A 21,417-nucleotide genomic window follows, 5' to 3' on the forward strand; every position below is an offset into this window, starting at 1 on the left:
ATATCACGGTTATCGTCAATACTATAAATGAAATGAAAATGTATTTTTTTGTCAAAGCCACAGGGAGTGACTGGAGAAGGTCTACAGAGCCACACGTGGCTCCAGGGCTGCAGGTTACCTATCCCTGGTATATGTGTCATATGGGCACGTAGCACCAAGTTTGCTCTCACTTGTTCTATCTTGGTAACCCTCAGAGCGTCATCGTTTTAGTAGTACTCTGCTTCAACTGTGAAGCTGTGAAGATTGTACTGTATGTGGGATGTACATTACAACCCAAGGCAGAACAACCACATGCTCTGAGTATGAGCTCCTTTGTTCCTTAAGCGAAGCAGACGTTGGTTATACCAAAATGATGTATTCTGTTCTAGTACAGATGAAGTATCAGCTTTTCACTACCTGCCAATATCAAGGTCAGACATCTGTTGTGAATGTCACACATCTGTAATCTGCTCTCAAACTGTCTGAAGTCGAAACAACCTAAACACAGTTGCACCTTTGCACTATGTGTGGTGTGATAGCGTAGGTGGGGCCTACAATGACAGCAAGATACACTTCCTCTTCCTATGGTGGTGAAAACAAGATTGGCCAACCTCCACTCCACCAGAGGAAGATCATTTTCAGAGCGCAAACGGCAGCAGGCTCAGAGCTGCATGCTAATAATTCACCGTGTCAGTGTGTGTACACACTGCAGTGCAGATTTCCTGCCACCTCAACCAGACTGCTCTCTATTGTGTGACATAGTGTGACCTTAAGGGGCAGATGATGTGTGAGTGGTGTTGGTAGGGGTCTGGCTCCTGTGGTGATACTTTAGAAATGGACGAAGATCAAGTGCCAAACAAGGATTCCTCTCAAGCCACAGGTGAGAACAAAGAATGTTTTTTTAAGTAATTTGAGGAAGTGTTACCTTTCACTTCATGTTGGCCATCATCCCTTTATGTACCTTTGTAGTTCATTTATACATCTCTTCACTCGTTAGGATTGTTTTTAAATAGATGAATATTCTGTGACTGTGCTGATTGGAAATTTGCTGACAGGGCTGTAGTGGCATTATGACATAGGTATTGCATGTGGGTGTATGCACAATGGGCCTGGATATGCCTTTGTTAACTCTGTGTGGCATCCTCTAAGTCAAAGGAGGATTGGTGAACTTCCTGAACTGTCTCCGTTTCGGCACATTCTTGTTCTGTCTTTTTTTTTGTGTGACTTCTGTATTTTTATTTAGCAAGATATGTCTGTCTTTGAGATACTAAAATTCACTTCTAAGTAGAATTTTTTTTGCAATATTCTCCTTGGTTCCTAGGAACTTACGAAGATTTTCCCAATGTGACTTAGGTTCGCCAACCAAAACAGCTAAGGGTTTGACTCGAAAACCTATTTGTTCTAGTTTTGCTATAACTTCTAACTTGCCTCTCAGTTCTCGCTTAAACACTGCTGGTGTGAAAAACAAGGACTCTATGTTCAATATAGGACGTGACACAAATTGCAAGCAGGATGTGGTTGACCAAAATGGAGACGTCTCTCTGAGAGAGCGACATTGCTTTTTCTATGGTCGCTGCATCTGTTGTAAATCATCAGTTCTTGACTTTTTGTTATGCCCCGAGGTGAAACACCACTTAAGTAGTGGGTTAGAGGCTTCATTAGCAAAATGTGCCACGTTGTTCCGCATTGTATTTTAGTCCACAGTCAGTCAAAGAACTCTTTTTCTCAGAAACGTGAAGGAAATGCTGTAAGATGTAACGTCAGGGGAGGAACTACGTTTGATTTCTTTATTAGTTATCTTTCGAGCCAGTCATTTATCTTTTATGTGTTTCTCTTAAAGTATATTGCTGTTCATGAGGTGTTTAGCTGCCCTTTGTTGAGCAGCTAAAAAGTAGTGCAGAGGTAAAACCTTGTGTGCTTCAATAACCACACACCATCATGTCAGCACCACTAAAAGGCAGCTTGGAGCTACACGGCTTATTCATCATTCAGACCTACATATTTCTGTTTGTTTTGTGTCGTCATAAAAGAAAGAAGCGATTCTGTTCAGATATGCAAAACTTAATGCTGCTTTTGTTTCTTCACGAAAGCTTTTAAAAGATCTGGTTACACACTTCTGCTTATAGAAAGAAAATATTTGTGTTGAGATAGAGACAGCGTGTCTGTGTGGTCTGTGTTTGATGGTGAGCAACACTTCAGGATCTCAAATCCACAATGGTGTTACTGTATGCATGAAGTTAGCAGTGAGGCCATCTTTTTGTTTTCCATCTCTCATTTCAGATGTGAAGAGGGTGCACCCTAAATCTGAAACCAAGCGATACAGTGAGATCTTCAGAGATTTCGATAACTTTGAGTTGACTTTAATTTGTCCGTAAGTATTATACAACATGTACAAATGGAGCGGTGCTACCATGTGCGTCTCTTGTCTCCCGCATCACTGGGCTCGTTCAGTTTGATATGAATACTGTGACAGAAGGAAAAAAGCAATGGTTAGTGAGGCGTCATTCAAAGATGCTGCAAGCTTGGCTGATTATAGGAAATGATACAGAAAAAAAAATGTTCAGATATATTTGTCAGCTCAAAGCCACAATCCTTTAATATGAACTCAGCCAGCTATCTCTAAGTGTAGATTATTAAATGCAATGGGAGCAAATTCTTAATTCGGTCAGGTCTATTTTAATCCAACTTTTGTGACATCTACTAAAAACAGGCAACTGGAAACTCTCCTTTGATAGCACATCTGCCATCTGACATCACACTGTTGCTTTTAAGTCTCATTGAGTAGATTAGTGGAATGTAAATTGGCAAAAGTGCATAAATAATTGTACATTAAAATGTACTTAAAGGGACAGTTCACCCCCACATCAAAAAGACATATTTATAATCTTATCTGTTGTGCTGTTTATCAGTCTAGATTGGTTTAGTGTTGACGAGTGTTTGAGATATCGGCCGTAGAGATGTCTGTCTTTTCTCAAATCGACATACCTTCATAGTACGGTTTGTATGATAATCTATGAAAATGCAGACACATTAGTTTGTACAATATCCTACAAATTAGCGCCCAAAAAATGACGTTATGTCCTTAACGTAGTTACGTAATTAACATTAAGTTATGGAGGTTGAGTTCAGGCAAGTGAAGTTACTGTGTTAAGTTTAGGAAAAGAAACATGGCAAAGACGTACCTTAAAATAACTCAACACATGTCTCTCGGGGAAAGTCCCAGGAGGCAGTCTGTGGTTTCTGTGATCCTTCCACCTCCCACCCTGCCTCCTTACAAGACCACTTGGGACTGCTTTATTATTAACTCCTGTCAGTATTTTGGTCACGTGATTGCAGCCTCTCAAAAAACGTGGAATATGTTTGAATTTGGATGCTTTACTTTTCATAGGAAAAGGTACAAACAGTTTATGAGAACAGCCTGCTCAAATGTAGTGGAACTAGATGGCACTCGGCTCAAAGCTCAAAGCTCAAAGCACCAAAAAATGAATACATTTGAAAACTGTCTCCTTCTGGAAATCGTGACCTGGTTACTCAAAATAATCCACAGACCTTGTTGTCAGTTTCATGTAGGAACCATTTTCTTTCTACCAAACACCCACCAACTGTATCACTCTGCAGAAGGAAGCGTGCATCTACTGCTAGCTCTCATGCATTTGAAGGGTCTAGCCTATATGAAACTGCTCACAACAAGGTCTGTGGATTATCTTGAGTGACTGAATCGTGACTTCTGGACAGAGACATTGCTGTTGAGTTTTTAAAATGTATTTTCCTGGCGCTTTGAGCACCACAAGCCGAGTGCCATCTAGTTCCATTATATTTGAGAGAAGGCAGACATCTCTACAGCTGATAATTCAACACTCTGCAACTCACACCAAAATAATGTAGATTGATAAATAGCACTACAGGTAAGAGGAAAAATATGTATTTTGGATTCTGGGGTTGAACTGTCCTTTTAAGACACTGTGTGTGTGTGTGTGTGTGTGTGTGTGTGTGTGTGTGTGTGTGTGTGTGTGTGTGTGTGTGTGACACTGATCAGCCCAACAACATGTGTAGTAAGTTTTGTTAATACAGCTGTCTGGCAGAGATACACAAGGAAACATAATGTTTGTACATGTATATTCTGTGCATGTGTGTTCAACTGTGCATGTTTATCTCCAAATACATTTCTTTCTCTCTTCAGTACAGGGGAGGAACTGCTGCTAGACAGTGACTCACAGTCCATCCCTGAATCCATCTCTGCAGAGAGTGCGGATCTCACAGAGCAACAATATGTATCTGTAAGGCATCAATACCTTCTTATTAAAATGAAAATGAAATACCTTTAGGAAACCACTTACAGAATTTTGTCGGTGTATTTTGGATGGATTAGTGATGCCTTTTATAAAGTCAACATCTTTATGAAAATATATTTTGTCCACAGGTTCGTGCTGAGGTCACTGAAGCAGATGGAAACCAAGCAGGTATGATTTGTGTGTGAGAGAGAAGAGAGTGTGTGTGTCAGTATACTGTGGGCCCTGCTGATAGAAACTTTGAAGCTCTGCTCACTGGGAATCAGCACAAGGCTCCTCTATGCTGCATGTTACCACCAGTCTGTGAATCAGAGACTTTGTGGTATAGTTGTTGAATTAACTGGTCCAATTACGAGCTTATTAACACAGACCACCCTGTGATTGGCATCCCAACAGGTCATTGGTGATGATGTGCAGGACCAGGGCTGGGTGTCATTTAAAAGATTAAGATACCAGTATCCTTAAAGTGATACCAATACCAGTAGAGCACCTCATATGATTGATGCCACCAGACACGACTGACATGTAGGGTAGCCATACTTTTGAACGTTTTGGCATCATCTTGGCACTGCCAACTTCATCAGATACACTGCCCTCAACTTCACCACATCACAGACTATATTAGATTGTAGCTGCTGTGGTAGTGGGGCAGTTAAATGTTGTATTAAATTGAAACGCTTGTGGTTATTGGCAAATAGCCTTTTTTTTTCTAGATGTGGGTACAAAATGGGTCGCGTGCAGGTATTGTTTGACTGGGGAAGTTTCGATACTACTTGGTTCTGGGTTTGAGGGTTCTTTTTGTTTTTAATCATTACTTCTTGGCTTGTTATTAGCCATTTGCCCTGTTGTAACACGATTAGGATAAAGGGACAGGATTAAAGCAGGAGACAGCTGCTCTCAGTTTTTTACCTCAGATACAAGCGGAAAACAGGAGGGGATCTCCCCCAAAGAAGGTGTCAATGTTGTGTTGCAGTAAATACAGTAAAGTAGTAGTACTTGACTATAATTGCCAAGTACTTCAACTTCAGTCTGGCTCATACTACAGGTCACGAATACAGTAAGACATTAGGAATAGGAATAGAGGTGTAAAAAATGCTCCTAATCTCTCAATTAAAAGTCTTCACAAGGTCTTCTTTTGCCTTCAAGTCCAGATCTGTCTGCACCTGTTTAGCGGTGGTCACTGGCACTGTATCCCGTTTAATGTAATCCCTGCTATCACTCTGCAAAGTGACTAGCTAATTTGTGTATGAGTGCTTTTAATATCATCAAACCAAAATCAAGTCTCACCAAGCACATTACTAGAAAATGCTCTTTGGCAGTCTGGTTTCATGTATTGCCATTGGTTGGGATTGGACCCCCCCCTCCTCCTGCCCATGCTGGGTCACACACCAGGAGGTAAACCTCACTGGATGCTCCTCTAAAGCCTCTCACTCCGCAATCTGGACCTGACTAGGATAATCCCCAATCCAAGCGCAGGAGGCCGTAGCCATGTGGCAGCACAGGATCTGCTGGGAGGCTGATTTCTGAAAGTGCTACTCAGAGTTCTTCCTGAAATGAAACACAGAGAGGAAGGACTATAAGAGGTCAACTTTGGCACAAACTCTGGCCACAGGTCCATCACTCTTGTAGAATTGCCTGTTCTTTTGGGGGGATTTTGCCTGAGAGGAAAAGATCACCCTGCTTGGATTTTTATATCACTCTAACTGGATGTGGCGTCCTGTGTAAAAGAGCAGAGCAGAATAAAATTTGTATGTCTGAGTGAGGAACTTGAGAGAGAAGTTGTTGCGCTCTTCCTGGCAATGCGTGCTTGCTCAGTTAAAAACACAGCTGAATACTTGAAACTGCACCGTGGACCGTGAAGTAAAAACTCCTAAAGTGCATCTGCTCCTCTGACCTTTGGCCACAGGAGAAAATGAAGATGTGTTCAAGTAGATTTTGACTGCTGAAAGTGGAGCACAGAGAGGAAGAGAAGAAGAGAAAGTAGTGTGGGCCACGCTCGAGAGACCACGTGATTGTCACGCATACATTGTCGGCCCTGTGTTGGTGTGAGTCAGAGAGGAAGAACCACAGTGGTTGTCATATCAACGCCCTGCCTGCCTGACCACGATAGAGCTGTGACATGGTGGTGTGTGACACTACACACTGGCAGTCTGTGGTGTTGGTGGCTCTGCTCTCACAGCTCGGCCTGTCTCTTTGTGGCTGAAGTGAACAGGTGTGAGAGGGAGGGGCCAGGCAGAGAGAGGAAGAGAGGAGAGGAGAGGAGGGAAGTTATTTAACTAAAGCTGTTTGTCTTTGGTCCATGACACCTTTCTCTCTCAGGTCACATCCCTATGTGCGTCTGTTGGAAGACTTAGGATTTGTTTAAGAGAGTTTTGCCAACCAACAACAGCAAATTTTTGCTGACACCAACTGGAAACCACAGGACATTTACTCAGAGGAGCAGATATGACTTGCCATATGCAATCATTGTTTCCTTTTTTGGGTTTGTGTATTTTTTTATTTAAAGTGACGTTTGATTTTTTGATCATCTTTCCTGAGAAAGTCTAGAAGCTGGGGGAGGGTTGTCACACTAGAGTAGAAAGGTTTTTCTTTGAAGCTGGAGGCTGTTTGACAAGCTCTGGGGTCTAGTAGCCCAATGGACACTGTGTGATCCCTGGATCCAGCTCCCAAGTGTGTGGAGCCCCCACAGTGATGCTGATGTACTCCCTCTCAGCCCAGGAAGCAGACCTGGCCCTGTGTCGGTGTGACGATGGAGTGGAGACGGCGCTGCAGTACACCAAGATGTGGTGCCGCTATGCCAAAGACCTCCTGGCCTGGATGGAGAAGAGAATCGGCTTGGGTAAGAGCACATGTAGCTGAGAAAAAGGAACTGGTAGCGTAACATGCAAATTATTTCCATATCTGTGATGTCTGTGTGAGGGCATCTGTGCCTAACATGTTAACATGATGTGGTGCTTACAAAATTCAAATATATTGCAACTGTGAATCCAGTGTATGAAAATTTTAGCCACTATGCAGCCACTAGTCCTAAAAATGTACCGCCATTTAATTGTTTAAAGTGTGGGTTATTTATAATTGTGTATAAGTAGGTGCAGCTTTTTTCTAATTATTTCCTGAAGAGCTAAAGCTGTTGTTGACTGATTTAATTTGGAGCTGTAATTAGTACTAGAAACACAGCCTTAAGACACCCACATATTCCTAGAAGAGCTAGACATTCCTATAGTTGTCAGCAGGCCTCAGGAGAGCTGAGCCTTCTGTTGTCCATCGATAAAGAACCAATACTTAAGGCATGTCAGAGGGTTGATTAGTACAGTATGACATTATGTTGTAACCTGCCATAACATGGTCTGCCTGTATTATTTCACCCTGTGAGGACGTCTGCGGTTGGTGCAGTCACCTCACTGAAGTGCACACTTCACACACACACACAGAAAGGATTAGAGAGCAGATTAGCAGGGCAGAGAGGGGTAATAAAGGAGACGGGGTAGAGTACATAGACCATGATTACCCTTCATATCACCCAGCGCAGGTACCCAGTGTCCAGACTGAGATGCCAAAGATGTAAGTTCACTGGCAACAAACAAAATATAGAGAAACAGGAGAGCTGCTCAGCTGTGTGAGGACTGTGTTTAGGCAATAGATGAGTAATGCAGGGTGGAGCTCAGCCTCAAACTACTGTGGATTATACGTGCTGTAGCAGAGCAGCACTGTGAGATCCCTAATAGCAAGAGTATACACTTAGAAATAAAGGTGCTGACTAGGGTTCTTTGGCCTGTAACCCTTACATACCCCTTTTCCACCAGATTAGCTCTGATTCCTTGAACTTTGGTGCTATCTAGCGAACCAGCCCACGTCGTTTCCATCAGTTTTGCTCAGAGCCACTGTATTTAAAAATGTGTCTATAGTGGCAGTTTCAACATACCAAAGTACCAAAGTTCCTAGGCCACTTAGTTTGCGAGGTGTCCTCAGTTTTGACTTGTGTTTCTGTTCCTTTTCTAGAGATTACTCACATGAGGCAGGGAAAAAGTTAAACGAAGTTTATTGAGAGTACAAAAAAGGAAACAAAACATTAGGCCAAGTCTCTCCAAAATTACATCTTGTATGGTCCATTTCCAACTCGATGTCCTATTTCTGTATATTCTCACGTATTACCCTTTATATACTTCAATACTGCATAACACAGTCAGAAACTTATTACGATCCAAATCACAAACCTCATGTCGTCTTTTAAGCATGACGTTGTCCACACTCTTCTTTTGTCATGCGACTAAACTGCCTTATAGCAACATACCTAGCGTCTATTCAAAATATACAGAAACTGTTGTGTAAACTTAAATATCGTCAGAACCTATATGTCATATCAACACATAAATTCTTACCGAATATTAATATGTGCTTACGTGGCTCTTACAGTATCATTGACGGACGGCGTTGCACAATGCACAACAGAAGTAAACAGTAACAGCAAGATTGTGGGTTACATCCATTACCTGGGAACTTTTGTTCTGTTACTACAGATACATGTTTTTACCCCAGAAAAAAGCATGAACCAAATATTAATGAGACCACTGCATGCTCTTTTTTTCTGACAATTTCCCACTTGACTTCTCCATTGTTACTTTCTCAGGGCTGATGTGCTTCAGAGCAACCCACAACACTCAAGAGTTCACCATTACGTTTTTAGGGGCTGGAGATTTTGTGAAATCACCACTACTACAGCCGTTATTATTTCAATTGTGCAGCAGGGTTGAGAACAGAAAGCTGGTTCCAAATTAGAGCCAAACGCTAAATGCCAAGTACAAAAAGGTTTTTTTGCAGACCATGTATTGCATAACATGATGATAAAGATATTAACTATGGCGGAACATAAACATTTGATCATTTGAGAGTGAGGATCTTTAAACACTCATGCTTTCAACAATCTGAGTAGAATTAATTCTTCCAAAAAGGGCTCTTTGGATAAAAAAAAAAAAAGTTGTTAATTAAATGCTTAGTCTTACAAAGAGCCCTTGAAGAACCCTTTATTCATGAAAGGGTTCTTCAGAAGCAAATGGTTCTGGGTAAAACCTCAGCCCTTCAGGAAGGACTCCTTTTTCTAACCCTTATTTCTAAGGGTGTAGAGTCCAATTTTAAAAAGAGCTGTCAGATCATGAACCGCAATCAGAGAAGTGCTAGTATCAGGCCCAGGATGTTTAAGAGCTGTCAGATTATCTACAGACCATTTCACAGTTTCAGACGCAACCACTGAAAACAAATGGGTCTTAGTTAATTTCCTGTTGTAGCTCCTGCTCTCATCAGTAGCTGGTGAGGTTAAAATGGACACTGGCCAGCCCTGCCTGAGCTCCAGGAGGTTTGGTGAGCTTTACAGTAAAGGTCAGGGTCATCTCCAGGGACATAGAGGCTATACTGTGGTTCCAGTTCAATCCTCTGTCCAGTCGTGCTTGTCTTATCTCGATGTACACTGTTGTAATATCTCAATTTGTGTTGACAGAACAAGAATTCGCAAAAAATGTGATGAAGACAGCTGAAGGAGCAAAAGCCAACGTGGGGCAGCAGGTACAGCTTGTTTACTGGATGAGTGTTATTGACTAGAGTTGTGTTTGTAACATTTAATCTCACTTAGTAATGTTTACTAGAGAAAAACTTTCTTAAGTTGTTCTTGTGTTTATAGGAAATGATGCCTCTGCAGTACATCTACACAATGGCGCTAGAGCAAGACATCAAGAACAGTCTGACCTCTAGAAAGACTTCAGAACTGATACACAACCGCTGTTACCAAGTATGAGAGTCCACACAGACACACACATAACAAAAAGTTTGAGTTTCCTGTCTTTCAGAGGCGGGTGTGTGTGTGTGTAGCTGTGACTTTGTGTCTAATCCTGTATCTCTGTCCCAAAGGCCTTGGCTGCCAAGAAGAATGAGATCGACAAGTGGCGCAGAGAATTTAAGGAGCAGTGGGCACGGGAACAAAGGAGGATGGTAAGTGAATTAGGAATCTTGTTTATCGCTGAAGTCGAGCTCCGTTTATTGCACTGTCAAAACAAATTTACTCAAATTTTGACATTCCAACCGACTGGATGCCTGAACGAGCATCTGATACCAAATATTTCCCTCTGTGAAAGAATTATCTGTCTTTTATGACCTTGTTGATTTCTGCTTAAAACATGTTAGACTGCACATGGCTCGCGCAGTAACAAAGAAACTCATCCGTGTGTTTTTCCCAACTGTGTGTTTTCAGAACGATGCAGTGACAGCTCTCAAAAAGGCTCGTCAGCAATACTACCAGCGCTGTGATGAGCTGGAGAAGGCTAAAGCCATCTCTGCTAAAGCTGTGGACGATACAACTGGACTCAAAACAATAGATAAGAGGCGGAAGTCCAAGGATGAAGCCCAGACAAAGGTGAATGTCCCCTTAATGCAGTGCAGAAAAAACACTTTATTTTGCTCATAGTGTATTAATAATGATAAACAACACAATGATGTAGACTTGTGATGGTTTAGCAGCTCTCAGGTGTTCTCTCTGTCTCCTCCAGGTGATGGAGGCAGAGCTCCTGTACAAACAGTGTGTGAATGATGCCAAGATCCACCAGGATGGGTTAGTGAAGGTCAAAGAAAGAATTATTTCCCACATTCGCAAGCTCATCTGTCAGGGAGACACTGTGCTCAAGGAGGTTGGTATGAGATTGAGGAAACTAAACATTTGTCTTCCTGTCAGCGTGCATCCAGATACTGTTGGTTCTTCCGTGCAGCAGTCTCTTAGCATACATTATTAAAAATGGTTGTGGTATAAATAGAGGACATGTAGCAGCAATATCATAGTTATTTTAGTCACAGAGTAAATCACCGTGACGTGGGCAACTATATGAGCACATGTAGCAGCATCAGCTAAGGATGCAATTGGATGCAATCAACCACTCTCTGTTTCTGATGAGAACAACGCCTTAAGCACATCCCCTTGTGTATAAAATGACATATATTTGTATATTTGTTATTATATAATAGTAAACTATGTCTCCACTTCCACATCAGCACAAATAAATACATGTATTTGCTTGAATCAATAATCTGCTTAAAGGTCCGGTGTGTAGGATTTAGTGCGATATATTGGCAGAAATGGAAGTGTGTTTTCTTAAGTTTGTGTTGCAGTTTGAAGTGTGAAGATAAGAATCATCACTGTCGTTGTTGTCCGCCTTCTTGCACTGCCACATCTCTATGGTAGCTCAGAATGGACAAATCAAACACTGGCTCTACATAGGGCCATTTGTGATTTTGCATTGTCCATCATAATTAGGAGCCCCTCCAAGAGGAGAGCGTCAGAAAAACAGATTTTTTTAACATGAAAATTCCTTCACTTAGTGTTTTTACCAATTTAAATCATAGGGTCCATTTCTTTTGGGGAGGAAGAAACCTCTGTGGGTAATTCGGCTCCTGGTTAAAACTTTCTGAGCATTTGGATGTTAAGTTATCAAAAAAAAAAGGTGGGCACATAATAGCAGGTGCTGGGCCAACGGACTATCAGCAACGAGCCAAACGCCATCTGAGACACACTAATTTGTAACGTGACACTAATTTAGTCAGTGTTTTAACCAGTTTTAAACACCTGGGGTCTCATTTATAAACATCGCGTATGTGCAAAACGAGGCCTGAAAGAAGCGTATGCCACTTCCCACACAAAAGTTGTGATCTATAAAAATAGACTTGATGGGATAAACTTTGAGCCATGCTTACAAATATGTTGGAGATGGGATTTTGGCGGCGTAGATGCTGAGGTTGAAGCCTGATTGTAGAAATTGTTGAATATTTTATGGTGCACGCCATTTCTGGCTTTTGTGGGTACGTACATTTTTAGTATGGATCCTCCTCACTGTTTTATAAATGGGACCCCTGGTAAGTTTGTTTTGGAGAGGAAGGGACCTCTGTGGATAAATCAGCTCCTGGGTAAAACCTCCTGGACAGTGAACACTGGAGGAATCCTAACAGGGAGTTCATGCTCGGCTCATGGGAGAGGTTTCAGCAGGTTGCAATCTGCAATCTTCACCACTAGATGCCACTAAATCCTACACACTGCTCCTTTAATTAGTGCTTTATGGTTTGCAACTTTGCCTTGAAATAGAATAAAACAAAGAAATTACTCTTATAGAATTTCATCTTCTACTAAATGAAAAACTACATTTTATTTCTTTTGTGTTGAGATTAAAACAGCATTGATCAAGATTTGAAAAGGAAAGCAGTGCTCTGGCATTGTATATTACACTAACGTAGCTATTTGAATTAGCACAGTAAAATAACAGCTTTCTTCTTCCTCATCATGTCTCCTCTCTGCATCAGGCCACAGTTAACATGTTTTACTACCAGCGGCAGCAAACAGAGTCTGTTCCCCTCGGCTATCACAACCTGGAGTTGACGTGCAGGTCCCTGGAGCCTGGCGAGCCCTATCTGCTCTACGTCCTCAGCAAGCGTCGCCCCGAGCAACCTCTCCAAGTCTTTACCTTCCAGGATTATGTTCCTCAGTGCAAAGGGTACGCTGAACTGTCCAATGACTGTCTCTGCTCTTATTCTGGCTGTGTTGTTTACTGCGCATATCAGAAGTGTATGTAGCTTTTATAAAATTGTAATTTATTTGTTCAAGGCTAGACATTAAAATTAATATGGAGTGAAAACAAGAAGGTAATTATTTATGAAAACATTTTAGAAAGAAAAACTCAGACAGCTTGGATGTGTCTGTGTGCTCAACTCTTAATTAAATATTTGGTGCAAGCTCTAAACCTGGATTAACAATCTCTCTCCTGCTCTTGTTTGCTGAGATGTTTTAGTTCAATCAATTCAAATGGGATGGAAGCAGAAAAATTGTTTGATATCCTCTGGGTGTACAACTTTCACTTACTTCTGCTTACTCTTTATTCATTAAAATGATTGTCACAATCCTTTTTGTTTGAAAGGAACAAACGAAAGACCAGCAACACGCTCGGCTCTGTGCAGGACTCTTTGCCTATGATAGACGATAGCCCTTTGAGACGGCTCACTGATGGCAGTAAGGACTCCCAGTGACTACACCATGATTATCTTAACAGATAAATGATCCATTTTAATTAAAGTTTTCTCATATGTTTCTGTGCACTTCAGGGAGAACAGGGTGCAGTGACAGTGAGAGTTTTGGAGGCAGTTTAGAATCTCTGTCCAGCCCTGGTGAGCACAAGCCTGCATTTGTTCTGTCATTTTTCTTTCACATGCAAAAAGAAGGCCGTGCAAGGATAAACATGTTTTGCTTTCCCCTCTGCTGTGTCTCTGCTCCATGGGAATTGAAGCTCACACTAATAGGAGGCTGCCTAAAACTGCATCCACTTTGACAGTGTCATCGGACGACATGGACGAACGGGATGTTGCGTCAGAATCAGGTTTGTTGCTCCCTTTTTATGCCTCCACGAACAGAATATTTCTCAAGAGCTCACCTAACTCTCCATGGGCTTTATTACATCGCACAATTCTATCCTCTCCCTCTCCCTGCAGAATATATTGACGGTCAGCCAGCCAAAGTGCGCACAATTACAAGGGCTGCACTGACACACCAACTCAGGAAGATGAAGAGCAAGATGGTCAAATGCAAGCAGTGTGAAAACTACATCGTCGTCAATGGGGTCGAATGTGAGGAGGTATGAAATAGGAGAGATATGCATTAACAGTGCATTTGGAGATGAACAGCAAAACATAAATGCTGCTAGGTGTAGATTCCAGGGGGGCACTGGGGACCCCTCAATATTTCATGAAGGTAGGGCTTTTATTTTGATGAAAGTCGAGATATTACACCATAAACTGATGTAGAAAAGGCAGAAATTGCTGTATATAAATTCACCAGAATGCAGGAAACTAATGTGAAATGTTGAAATGAAACCTACGCCCTTGGATGCTGATGTTCTCTGTCCTCTGTGCTGTCCCAACTTCAGTGCGGTCTGGCTTTGCACAGGAAGTGTATGGAAGTGTGTCAGCTAGAGTGTGAGCACAGGAAGGGGACTGTGTTCGGCGTGGACCTCTCTCTGCTGTCCCGTGAAAGGCCAGACGAGTTGCCCTTTGTGGTGGTGCGCTGCACATCTGAGATTGAGAGTCGCGCTCTCTCTGTCCAGGTATTATTTACTATCTCAGTGACCAAATGTTAAAAAAAAGATATGTTAGTTAGTTTTGATCTGATAATAGTTTTCATCGTTCTTCTCTAAGGGTGTGTATCGTGTGAGTGGGTCCAAGCCTCGCATCCAGAAGCTCTGTCAGGCCTTTGAGATACAGAAGGAGCAGGTGGACCTCTCTGACCTTTCACCACATGACATCACCTCCATCCTTAAGCACTTCTTCAAAGAGGTACAGGAGTCATTGCCAAATCAACTTCACTGAGTGCATTAGGATGATTATAAGAGAAGTTAGTGTCAGACCTGCTGTAGGGAGGCAAACAGGAACCATAAGCATTGAATTTAACAGCCAATAAATACTGAAATTTAAACACTAATGAAATCATAGCATTGAAATTAAATTAAATATTATACATCTTTGTAACCTTATGTAGTTGCCCTTTTTTATGCGTTTTTATGGTTCACGTCCTCTTTTTGTGGTAGTAATATCATTTTGTGTTTTATTTAGCTTGTTTTAGAGCTGTACATTTTAATTCTATATTTTTGTTCAGTGTTGTTGAAGAGGTTTTCTGGTTAAATAAATGTTCAATTTAAAAAGAAATCTGAAATTATTTGTTTTGAATTCACCTCTTTGAAATAAAAAACAGGAAATTTCTTGATTTGCAATTTCAGATGTTAAATTTGAATATTTGTGTTTTCAGTGTTCACAGATTTAGATCCAAATATTCAAGTTTCAGAACAAAAAAAAATCTAGTTGCTCAAATTTGATTGGTCAAATCCAGATTAAAAAATTCAAGTTGAAAAAAAAAAATCAAATAGCATACTTAGGGCTACTCAGAACAGGATAGGCAATTTAGCCTAAATAATTTGACCGATTAAATTTGACTTGTTCTAGCTGAAAGTTGCAACTAAAATTTTTAGATCTGAATTCGACCAGTCGTATTTGAGCAGCCTGAATCTTTTTTGAAATTTTGAAACTTGGAATTTTTGGATATGAATTTGTGAGCATTGAAAAATGATATTCAAAACCAGCCCTTCAAATTAGAAATCAAGAAATTTCATATTCTTATTTCAAAGAGGTGAATTCAGGGCCAATAAATTCAGATACATGGTTTTCAAAGTAAAATATTTCAGTTATATTAATTCATTGATGTCTAGACTTCAATATTAAGTATTCAGTGTCTGTTAAATCACAATACTTGTGTCTCTTGGTTGCTTCCTCACAAAGCTTTTCTCTCTGATCTTAGTGAGTAACTCTCTCTATTTGTCACTCCCTCCTCTAGCTCCCCGAGCCCTTACTAACCTATGACCTGTACAATGATTTCATCGCGGTGGGAAAGACCATTCAGAACCTGAGTGAAAGGGAGCCGGCACCAGACACTAACGAGACAATGGACATTGTTCACAACCTGGAAAAACTACTACAGAAACTCCCTTCATATTACTACAGCACCTTGCAGTACATGATGTCTCACCTACACAAGTGAGCATGCAGCAGGGTTATGTTTTACTCAACACCTCCTGGAGATTTGTCTTGAATCCTTTCTTTAATTTGTCCTCTCTCTGCTTTCACAGAGTGTCAGAGAACCACGAGAACAAGATGTCTCCTAGCAATTTGGGTATTGTGTTTGGGCCAACACTACTGCGCCCTCTTGTGTCGTCGGACATGTCAATGATTGCCCTGCTGGAGACCAGTTACCAGGCTGTGCTTGTTGAGTTCCTCATCACACACCACAACAAGATTTTTGGCCTTCAGCAGAGACCCAGTACGCCTCCTCCCCCAGCCCCTACTGCGCCTCTTCCAGACACCCCTCCCCGAGCTTCCTGTGCCCTGGACGGGGAAGTTTACACCAGCTCAGAACATGAAACCTCCTCCAGAGAGCGACCACACTCACTAGAAGTAAGTCAGTGACATACAGCTCCACACAGACTTAGTAGCTGCTCCATTCAAGTGTGCAGGGTTTTTACAGGACTCATAAATGCAAAATCTCTCAGCATTTGACTGCTGCGTCAGCTTAAAATGAATCACCAGCAGTTGCCTGGCACACTCGGAGCAGGGTGTGTACCTGAGCTACTTTTCCTGATTAATTCACCTGTTGTTTTAAGAGCCTTAGCACATGGCACTCTCTCAGGATTAACACGCTGGACAGCTGCTACATTTCTCCTGCTCTCTGGTCTCTGACCTGCAAAGCCTTCTGTCAAACTTTACTACACTGTCTACATTTCACTGCTATTGCTTATAAACAAGAAGAGTTTACCCCACTGTAGACTTTTACAGTGGCTGGACCAGATGGCTCAGCAGAAAAAAAGGCAGTTTATACTGGGGGGCCCACCTAATCTCACATTTTAAAGGGACAGTTCACCGCTAAATCAAAAATACTTATTTTTCCCCTTACCTGTAGCGCTGTTTATCAGTGTAGTTATTTTGGGGTGAGTGGCTGAGTGTTGAAGATATCGAGCATAAAGATGTCTGCCTTCTCTTGAGTATAATGGAACTAGATGGCACTCAGCTTGTGGAGCTCAAAACGCCAAAAAAATACATCAAAAAATCAATAGCAATGTCTCTTTCTAGAAATCATGACCCAGGTGCTCAAGATAATCCACAGACCTTCTTGTGAGCAGTTTCATGTGAGAACTATTTTCTTTACATCAAATTACACCCAGCAAATGTATCACCATGCAGAAGGAAGTGTGCATCTACTGCTAGCTCACCTAGCCTTACTGAGCTAGCTAATGTTACAGCCCAGCCGAGGCAGCTTTCAAGAGTAGGGATAGGCATGAGTACTCGATTTGGATGTCAGTATTCATTCAACACATAAAGTAATCATCACCCAACCTCCCACATATGAATATGGCTTTTATATATTTCATTTACCATTTAAAATGTGTAAAAGCGTATTTTATTGTTGAGCTGCGTGCACTGTGTTGCTTTGCTCAGCAGCTGCCCCGCTGTCGCTGTCTCTCTGTTTATCATGAGACAGCTGTTGCAGGAGTGTGAGCTTCACATCAGGGAACAGCTGGTGAGAGTCTGCCTGCACACACACACATCGACAGGGCCAGTGGTGTAGTGGAGGGTATACATAGGTATACAGGGTATACCTACCTCTTTTTCTGGCTGTTTACAGTATACCCACCTATTACCCAAAAAGCCATTGGAATATATAGGAGAGTATACCCATCTCCTCCTCTCTAACCTACCCATTTATCTAGTAGTGCACCCATCTCATCAACTACCATTACACCACTGGACAGGGGTAACTGTTTGCATCACAGAGTCGAGCCACTTCTACTGTGTTAGCATTCGCTAGCCGGACAAACGGTGAACTGACCAGGAGGTGAGTGGCTCTGGACTTTGGAGATGGTCATTAAGGCTGCAGTTAGCCTACATAACATTGGTGATGGAAAGTTTGCTGATTTTTCTTATGTCAACCTTGAATTTATAGTCTAATTGAAGCCTGGTTTCCATGGTTGGCCAATTTACATTCCTCCTCTTTTTTGTGAATGTCTATACTCTATAATAATTTGAGTGAGTGAGTGAGTGAGTGAGTGAGTGAGTATTCGAAAATGGGTGTAACTTAAAATTCCCATCTCTAATCATAAACATAAGCCTCTCGTCCATGAGTAGATGCACTTCTCCTTCTGCATGGTGATACAGTTTGTTTGGTCGAAAGAAAATAGTTCCTACATGAAACTGCTCACATAAAGGTCTGTAGATTATCTTGAACACCCGGATCATGATTTCTGGAAAGAGACATTGCTGTTGAGTTTTTCAAATGTATTTTCTTGGCGCTTTCACTGTAACAATCACCATCACATACTGTAGTGCTGCAGAACTTTAGGTTCAGATGTAGTCTGTAAATATACTTGCAGAGATCCACCATTCAACTTGTGTCATTCCAACAGAATCGAACAATCAAGAGAGAGTCAAGCGAGGGTTATATATCTGACAAGTCTTCATCCAATGAGGCAGTGGACCAGCTCAGCCCTGAAGCCAGTGAGCAAGCAGGTAGGCGGGACGTAGTGATAGAGCAGTTACTCCTGTATAGAATAGGTCAACAAGATAATGATAGACTTTCATTCACAGTAGATGTGTTGTGTAATTTGTAGATGTTGAGGTTTTTACGTGTTGGTGTAATGAGATTATCATGTCATCATGTACCTCTGCTGCTTGATGACGTGTTTTAATTAATCCTGTAGAGGATCTTGTAGGTGTTGTACGTACAGCTCCCGAGTTGTTTACTGTATTTCTCACAGACAGGTGGTTTGTTCTAGCTCACTGTTTCTCAGTATCGTCCTAAGCACCAGATGCAGTGGGTGGAGAGTGCCTCGAGTGTCTGTTGTTGTTCTCATTTCTTTTTCTCACTTTACATGTTTCCTCCAGTTATTTATAGAAATAAGACTTCCTTCCATTTTTTTTTAGCTGACGCCATCTAGTTGGGTGAGTCAGATGGCTTAGCTGAGGCTGAGGTTTTATCTCTTCTGCTTGCTTTACTCTCGCTGTAGTTCTGAGGTGCTCTCTTCTCTGTGGCTACAACAGCAAGCAGCTTCAAGGCTTCCATTCACAGCCAAAGACATGAATATATCAAGTGCAGAGTAGCAGATATGGTTTTTAACCTCTGTTGATCACTTTCAGATCAGTGCAGGATATAGTTCCAGTCTGCACTGTAGACCTTCCAGAAGTTTAGGTTCTGTGTTTGAACCAGCTGGAAACAATATGCAGGGAAATCCAATTTTATTATAATCAATAACCTTTAAATACTGTCATGAATCACACGCTTGTTCTCCCTCCTCTGCCTCAGTCCTGGCTATGAAAGGGGCATCAAGCGATCCTCAGGGTGAGCCGGGGGAAGGACCAGACTCTGATTTGGGGACCCAGCCACACTATCGCTTCACCAGACAGCCTGTGAAGTATTACCGGCATCATAACCTAGGAACTCGACTCTCCAATCCAGGTCGTGCAGCCAGACAGCCTGCGACCCCAGCGAGGGGCCGTCCGGGGAGCGCAGACAGCAGCCGCAGCTCCTCTCCAGAAACAGGGACACAGAGACTATCCCAGAACTTAGAGGTCCACTCTGAGAAAACCCACCAGCCACTCCAGGCCACTGTTGCCACAGAGAATAAAGTGGACGTTCCGCTGAGCCCCCGCGAGGTTGTGCAGTACATGCTGGGGTTGGACTCAATGTTCACATCAGCTGCATCTGAGACATCTTCTATTTCAACACAGGAGTCTTCTCAGGAGGTGGCGTCTGGGCGTGTGGTTAATCAGGACATAAATGTGTCCAGTAACAGACAGAGTGCTGGACAGAGACAGGCTCTGTGTCAGTCACCAAAGACACTTCCTCTTGAGCACAACCTGACATCACCAGCGCAGAAGATCCTGTCTGGCCTGAAGCTGAGACGCAGCCACTCAGGGAAGGACGAGCAGCTCTTTGTCTGAGGAAGGACAGAAATATGGAATATTCACACACACTGGATGTAGAATAAAAGGTTAAAGGAATACTTCACCGCCCCAAATTATCTTTTGTATATCAGTTACTCAGCCAGTGTTACGTTAAATTCTTGAAGAAAACTTTGTTTTTCTGGGATGCATCCAGGGTGAATGAAGAATCCTAAAACTGAGAGAATTCTTGATTAATTGAAGTCATAAGGGTCCACATTTTATAACAGCAAAACTACATCAAAACATATCTCTAACAACTCCTGCAATATCATTTAGGTCACATTTATCCAGTCATGTGACTCAGCACCTCCCAAACAGACTGCCCTTTTCTGATGATGACCTAAAAATGAAAGTAATCTGTGGTATCTTTAAAGCCAGACTCCATTGACAAAAGCAGCCATTTTACCTCACTGAACACAGGAGGTGCTGGTCCACAGTTGCCTCAATCAGTTGGTTTGTTTGAATTATTGTGTGACTTTGGTGAATCTGAACTAACCCCTTAAAAACACCAAAGTCACACAATAATACAAACTAACTGGTTGAGGTAGTGGTAGACCAGCAGCTCCCAGCAAGGTTAAATTACTGGTTTTGTAAATGGAGTCTGGCTTTGAGAAGGGTATAGTAACGTTTCAGTTTCAGGGCTGTCTATTTGTATAAGTACTGAGCGTACAACTGGATAAATGAGACCTGGATTATACTACAGTAGTTGTGTGAGAGTTTGTAAACAGATGTTTTGACATAGTTTTGCTGTTGTTAAAGGCGGCCCCCAATTAATCCAATGCATTAAGAATTTTCTTTGTTTTGGGAGTCCAAGTTCACCGGAGGCACGTAAGAAAATCAATGCTCTCTTCACAAATTCAGCCTTAACATGGGGCGAGTAATTGATACACAAATGGTCATTTGGGGGGAGAAGTATGCCTTTAATATCTCTTTTATTGTGTGTAACTTTAATCAAGATTTATGCAGTTTTTCAACATATTTTACTCACACACAAACCTCACACTCACATTCACGTGACTCTGGAAGGACACACAGTTGAAAAGTTCAGGCCTGATGCTTACCTACTTACATAGCCTTACTATGACTAATCCTCTTTAAGATTTGATCTGTTGACCATCCAGCTATCTAACACCCACACCAGACAAGAACGGTTCAGTTATCAAAGGTTTTTAATATTTCTACTGTATTTGAATGTAACAAACAGGTGGTATGAAATCAGCAAACTAGCACATCAAGTATCAAGTTTCTGGTTTTGTCCCGAACAAACTAATGAAAATCAGCAAAATACAATCGCCATTAAGTGTTGTATTTTTTTTTAAATAATCCTGTTGTCTGTTTGTTGTGTTTTTAAGTGTTTTATAGGCTCCAGATGGACTTTTTTTGTTATATAAAATAAGATATGCCTTCATTGGTGTGAAGTTATATTAACATCTTATACGTTATCATGCACCTTTCCTGTTTGGACACAAGGGGGCGGTCTTCTCCCAGTGTGTGGGGGAAACATGCCAGACACAATAGTAGAAGGGCAATAAACCACTTATTTCTAATTACATGTTTCCATATGTCACTTTTTCTACTCGCGCAGCAGCATTTT

The 21,417-nt window shown here is 41.7% G+C and overlaps 1 protein-coding gene across 1 annotated transcript; it reads left to right on the plus strand.

The window, feature by feature from the left end:
- Window positions 1-618: 618 nt before the first annotated feature.
- Window positions 619-21,370, plus strand: gmip (GEM interacting protein). The gene is made up of 21 exons (XM_050068827.1): window positions 619-859; window positions 2,260-2,350; window positions 4,160-4,256; window positions 4,400-4,439; window positions 6,982-7,107; window positions 9,760-9,824; window positions 9,940-10,047; window positions 10,167-10,247; window positions 10,507-10,668; window positions 10,802-10,939; window positions 12,597-12,787; window positions 13,208-13,299; window positions 13,392-13,454; window positions 13,574-13,663; window positions 13,776-13,918; window positions 14,210-14,386; window positions 14,478-14,615; window positions 15,667-15,866; window positions 15,959-16,283; window positions 18,287-18,389; window positions 19,183-21,370. Exons 1-21 carry the CDS (start codon window positions 814-816, stop codon window positions 19,818-19,820), a joined length of 3,114 nt encoding a protein of 1,037 aa, XP_049924784.1. The 5' UTR covers window positions 619-813; the 3' UTR covers window positions 19,821-21,370.
- Window positions 21,371-21,417: the final 47 nt, after the last annotated feature.

Source organism: Epinephelus moara, chromosome 18, assembly GCF_006386435.1.
Source record: "Epinephelus moara isolate mb chromosome 18, YSFRI_EMoa_1.0, whole genome shotgun sequence".
Lineage (NCBI taxonomy): Eukaryota > Metazoa > Chordata > Actinopteri > Perciformes > Serranidae > Epinephelus > Epinephelus moara.

What these genes read in the sequence shown, in the direction of transcription:
- gmip (XM_050068827.1), top strand. Translation starts at nt 814, where the DNA reads ATGGACGAAGATCAAGTGCCAAACAAGGATTCCTCTCAAGCCACAG. An exon ending in GGATTCCTCTCAAGCCACAG is followed by an intron (nt 860 to 2,259) that starts GTGAGAACAAAG and finishes CTCTCATTTCAG; the next exon opens with ATGTGAAGAGGGTGCACCCT. An exon ending in TTAAGCACTTCTTCAAAGAG is followed by an intron (nt 14,616 to 15,666) that starts GTACAGGAGTCA and finishes TCCCTCCTCTAG; the next exon opens with CTCCCCGAGCCCTTACTAAC.